The 5,672-nt window shown below is 43.7% G+C and overlaps 1 protein-coding gene across 1 annotated transcript; it reads left to right on the forward strand.

The window, feature by feature from the left end:
- Positions 1 to 1,096: 1,096 nt before the first annotated feature.
- LOC309508711 (uncharacterized protein) lies at positions 1,097 to 3,195 on the forward strand. Its single transcript, XM_082183192.1, has 2 exons — positions 1,097 to 2,720; positions 2,781 to 3,195. The coding sequence occupies exons 1-2, from the start codon at positions 1,267 to 1,269 to the stop codon at positions 2,794 to 2,796; spliced, it is 1,470 nt and encodes a 489-aa protein (XP_082039318.1). The 5' UTR covers positions 1,097 to 1,266; the 3' UTR covers positions 2,797 to 3,195.
- The last annotated feature ends 2,477 nt before the right edge of the window (positions 3,196 to 5,672 follow it).

Here is a 5,672-nt window from a genome sequence, read left to right on the forward strand (position 1 = left end):
CAGAATTCAGTTCGGGTCGTGTCCGCCCAGATTCCAAGGGGTTCTGCCCACAGTGGTGGACTCCGAGCAGGCTCTGGTTATGGAGCAGGAAGTAATGACGCTTCTTCGAAAAGGAGCTATAGAAAGGGTCTCTCCTCCCAGCAGAGAGTCAGGGTTCTACAGCCGTTATTTCATTGTTCCAAAAAAGGATGGGGGGTTGCGTCCTATTCTAGATCTGCGTCAGCTAAACCGCAGAGTGCAGAAACTCAAGTTCAAGATGCTTACGCTCAAACAGATTGTATCACAGATTCAGTCCGAGGACTGGTTTGTGACAATAGACTTGAAGGACGCATACTTCCATGTATTGATTCATCCTCATCACAGGAAGTTCCTGAGGTTTGCTTTCGGGGGCGAAGCATACCAATATCGGGTTCTTCCCTTCGGCCTAGGTTTATCACCCCGCACTTTTACAAAATGTGTGGATGCAGTGCTGGCTCCGCTGAGACTCCAGGGCATTCGCATATTAAACTATCTAGACGATTGGTTGATTCTTGCTCAGTCAGAGCAGATGGCAGTTCGGCATCGAGGTGTCGTTCTGGCTCATATAGAAAAGTTGGGGTTACGGCTCAACTCCAAAAAGAGTGTGCTCCTCCCAGCACAGAGGACCACTTTTCTAGGAGTAATTTGGGATTCAACAACAATGCAGGCACGTCTGTCTCCTGCGCGAATATCAGCGATTCTCACAGCCGTAAAAGGGGTAAAACTAGGCCAGTCACTCACTGTCAAACAATTTCAAAGATTGTTGGGGCTCATGGCAGCTGCGTCCAACGTAATTACTTTTGGCCTTCTGTACATGAGACCTTTGCAGTGGTGGCTCAGGACCAGGGGGTTTTCCCCGAGGGGAAATCCGTTTCGCATGATCAAGGTCACGCGGCGATGCCTTCGTGCTTTGGTCATGTGGAAGAAACCTTGGTTCCTCGCCCAGGGCCTAGTGTTGGGGGCTTCTTGTCGACGTGTAACGCTTTCGACAGACGCTTCCCTCACGGGGTGGGGCGCAGTCATGAGCGGACGCTCAGTGTCAGGTCTTTGGCAGGACCATCAATTGTCTTGGCACATAAATTGTTTAGAAATGATGGCCGTATTTTATGCTCTGAAACACTTCCTGCCAGACCTGAGAGGCCACCACGTGTTGGTCCGCACGGACAACACGTCGGTGGTCTCATACATCAACCATCAGGGGGGTCTGAGGTTTCGACCACTGTGCAAGCTGGCTCATCAGATCCTCCTATGGGCCCAGGGGAAATTACTGTCCCTCAGGGCAGTATATATTCCGGGGCATCTGAATGTAGGAGCAGATATTCTGTCAAGACAGGGGCTAAGGCCCGGGGAGTGGAGGCTTCACCCCGAGGTGGTGGAGCTTCTATGGGAGAAATATGGGCAAGCCCGAGTCGACCTTTTCGCATCATCAGACTCAACCCATTGTCCTCTTTGGTTCTCCCTCACACATCCAGCCCCTCTCGGACTGGATGCAATGGTGCAGGTGTGGCCGAGGCTACATCTGTACGGGTTTCCCCCAGTATCTATGCTCCCGGGAGTTCTGGAGAGAGTTCGCCGGGAAGGGGCTCATCTACTATTAATAGCTCCGTACTGGCCGACCCGAGTTTGGTTCTCGGATCTGGTATCACTTCTGGACGGCTCTCCGATGGAGATTCCCGTCAGGAGGGACCTGCTGTCCCAAGCAAGGGGCACGATATTTCACCCTCGCCCAGAGTTGTGGAAGTTGTGGGCTTGGCCTCTGAGGGGGCCCAGCTCATAGAATCTGGTCTCTCGACTGAGGTCGTTGAGACCATCCTTCAATCCAGAGCTCCTTCCACGAGGAAACTTTATGCTTTGAAATGGAAATTATTTTCTACATGGTGTAGAGATCGTAATTTGAATCCTGTTAACTGCCCTATTGGTACAGTTCTCGATTTTCTACAAGACCGTTTCTCTGCTGGATTATCTCCTTCCACCTTAAAGGTGTACGTAGCGGCTATATCTGCATATCATACCCCTCTGGCGGGTACTTCAGTTGGGAGAGATCCTCTAATTATTCGTTTTCTCCGTGGCACTTTGAGGTTGAGACCTGTATTGCACTCTAGAGCACCGGCATGGGATTTGGCCATTGTACTGGAGGGTCTGGCTTTGGCTCCCTTTGAGCCCATTGAGGAGGTTTCAGAAAAGTTCCTTACTCTAAAAACTTTATTTCTTCTTGCTATTTCCTCTATCAAGAGAATTGGTGATTTACAAGCCTTGTCGTTGGCTCCATCATGTCTGGAATTTGCACCTGGTATGGTGAAAGCATTTCTTCACCCTAGACTGGGTTACATTCCTAAGGTCCCTACTAATGTTGGGGGCCCAATTGTGCTGCAGGCCTTTTATCCTCCACCATTTAATACCCCATACCAGGAAAACCTGAATCTGTTCTGCCCTGTGCGGGCGTTGGATGCTTACGTCCACAGAGCTGCCCTGTGGCGTAAATCGGAACAATTATTTGTCTGCTTCGGAGCACCTAAGAAAGGGTGTCCTGCATCAAAACAGATTATGAGCAAGTGGATAGTTGAGGCTATTTCACTGGCATATGAAGCGGCCGGACAGCCTTCACCTTTGACTGTTCGGGCCCATTCTACGAGGAGTATGGCTGCCTCTACGGCTTTAATTTCGGGAGTTTCCCTTTTAGACATTTGTAATGCGGCAGGATGGTCCTCCCCGCATACGTTTGTGAGATTTTATGACTTGGACCTCTCCACTCCTGGGGTCAGGTTGCTTGCTTCTTAGTATGCTCAGGGTACTTCATACAGAACAGGCACATCGTCATTATGGCTGAGTGGGTATGGGGTTCCCACCGCGTCTCAAACGCAGCTCGAGTTCCCTTGAAAGGGAACGTCTCAGGTTACGTATGTAACCCTGGTTCCCTGATAGGGAACGAGACGCAGCGTTCGCCTGCCATACTTCCTGCTTGCCTTGATCGACTTGCTTCAGGCTTATCAGAAGCTAGTTTGGTCTGATCTCAAGGGTGATTTATACCTTCCTGGTCGGTGACGTCACTGATGACGTTCCTTCGTTCCATTGGACTGATTATACACGTGCTTCACGACGCAATCACGCAGAGCGTTCCCACCGCGTCTCAAACGCAGCGTCTCGTTCCCTATCAGGGAACCAGGGTTACATACGTAACCTGAGACGTTCTTTTTCACTTCCATAAACTGTACATTTAACAGTATTTTACTGTACAATTACAGTAAAATACCCAGTGAAATATCTCGCTAGATGTCCTGCAGTTTTTCACAATATGTATGTAGTAAGGAAACTGTTACACAAATACAAATCACCATGAAATAAACATTAATCTAACAACACAAGATGTACCATGAAACCTAATGTACAACTGAAAGAATACATTATAATGAATTAAATGAAAAAAAAATCAAATGTGACAGAATTCTGGGATAAATCACTTTATGTTGCGTTTTTCACTGTCAATTATAAGATGCACTGTAAAAAAATTTTTAGCTCCCCAACTCAAATTTTTCTAGTGACTGGTCACATCTACTTTTTTTCATTTAATTTGAAAATTGACAGAATTTCACTTATAAAAATGTGGCTTGTTCTTTTTCGCTTCCATAAACTGTACATTTAACAGTATTTTACAGTACAATTACAGTAAATTACCCTGTGAAATATCCCACTAGATGTCTTGCAGTTTTTCACAATATGTATGTAGTAAGAAAAATGTTAACCAATTAATATGTGTTAAGTGTAGCATATTTACAGGCGTTTCCCTTTAAAATGACCATGCATCATGAGTAAACCAATGGCGTGGTAAATCGTCTATATCAGTAGTTAATTAAGTATCTTATAATGAGAGGTGTGCTGAGAAAGGTCACTCCTCAGGCCCATAATGAGATTTACATTAAAGGTTCTTTGATTTATTAAATCTGCAACTGGACGCTCATAGCTAATTTGGTGCAGTGAAGGACTTTGGAGGAATTATTCATCCACGAAAATGCAAATGAATGACACTAGTCAGCAGGGCTATACTGAAGGTTCCCGTCATGTTTTTGAACTCATCGTTTGCTGTATGGAAATATGATCCTGTTCACTTCCATACGCTGACTCATCTTTTTCTTCACTCAGGTCTCTCTCCTTTACTGACTTCAAAGCCCGAAGTCACAGTTTCCCGGCTCACGGCATCTCAAACACCAATATGTTAATGATTGATAAAAGATGAATCACTGTCTGGCCACTATCTGAGAGTTTGGAAAGCAGATAAAGTTTATGATCATGACTCTTCTGTGGTTTTACAGCAGGCCATGAGTGTGTATTAGCAGCGTTTGTTGTTTGCTTTTGGCATCTGTTAGAACATTTGGACCCCAGAAACATCAGGCTTAACGAGCGGAGGGGAACATGCACTGGATACTGTGGCCAAGTTGCTGTTTTCCGTCAGTATAAAGTGCATTTTTCCCAAATAACATTTATGCCTGCTTGGTTATTGCTGCACTCATTGTCGTTTCACTAAAGCACAATCCTGCTCATGCACTGTCAACACATTTGCAAAATTAGAGGATGCGTTATCCTTAAAAGGACAACCTTGTACCTCATGCACCTTTTAGAGATATATAAGGTACACATTTGTCCTTGTAAAGGATCTGCCGCCGTGACGAGCTGTACTACTAAAGGTACAGTTTGTGCAGATTATTTCCTGACAGCGTCGGGTGTAATGTGACTAGCGAGAGGTAGTTAAAGTGAATCCAGTTGCAGGAGTTTTACTGAAATCATCTTAGGACACGCAAGAAGACTGGAAGGGAGAGAAACAACGGGTGGCACAGAAGTGGATAAAACAACAGGATAAAACCCTTATTCATTGAGGCTTTATTAGGGGTGTAAGTTAACAATATATTGCAATACAAACATGCAAAAATAAGTATCGTGGATAATGACAATATGTATTGTGTATAATTCACCCAAAATGAAAATTACTGTGTGAGAAAAAGGAATGAATGTAATGTATAATAATTCAATGGGGAAATATTTGTGGGTCCTGATAATGCCTTATGTCAGATGTTACTGGTAAAAGTCAGTGAAAAGTGAAAAGTCAGTCAGTCTAGTCAGTGACAGAGATCAAGCATATTCATCTAAAATAATTCTGTTTCAATCTTCAGAATTATGATTATGTTTATTCTGGTGTCTCTATTGTCCTGTGCTTTGGGTTTCCAGCGCCAAGTCCAAGACTATTCATTTACACACACAATGTAATACTAAATTTAGCATTTTAATCAACATTTCATTTTTTTGTTAATGTCACAGAGCTACCCTCTGTTCCATTTGTTCCCCTTGTTAGCCCTTTCTAGAAAATACATACTTGGGTTGGTAACACTTTATAATAACTGCACGCTATTAATCATTAGTTAAGCATTAGTAAACAGTTAATTCATCATTTATAAAGCATTAATATACATTAATAAGCAGTTTATAAATACAGTTATAAATGCTGTATTCTTGATTTATAAGCATGTCTATAATGTGTTTAATAATTGTATTTTCTTAATTTATTAATGATCACTTTATCATTTTTAAATGAAGTATTGCATTATTTACAAACCGGTTATTTAGGAGTTGTCAGTGGCTAATAAGATCACTTAGAAAGTGTAAGT

The sequence above is a fragment of the Leuciscus leuciscus genome, assembly GCF_965113295.1.
Source record: "Leuciscus leuciscus genome assembly, chromosome: 10".
Lineage (NCBI taxonomy): Eukaryota > Metazoa > Chordata > Actinopteri > Cypriniformes > Leuciscidae > Leuciscus > Leuciscus leuciscus.

Bases quoted from the DNA above. Each gene is read 5' to 3' on its own strand.
- LOC309508711 (XM_082183192.1), top strand. From the start codon at position 1,267: ATGGGCCCAGGGGAAATTACTGTCCCTCAGGGCAGTATATATTCCGGG.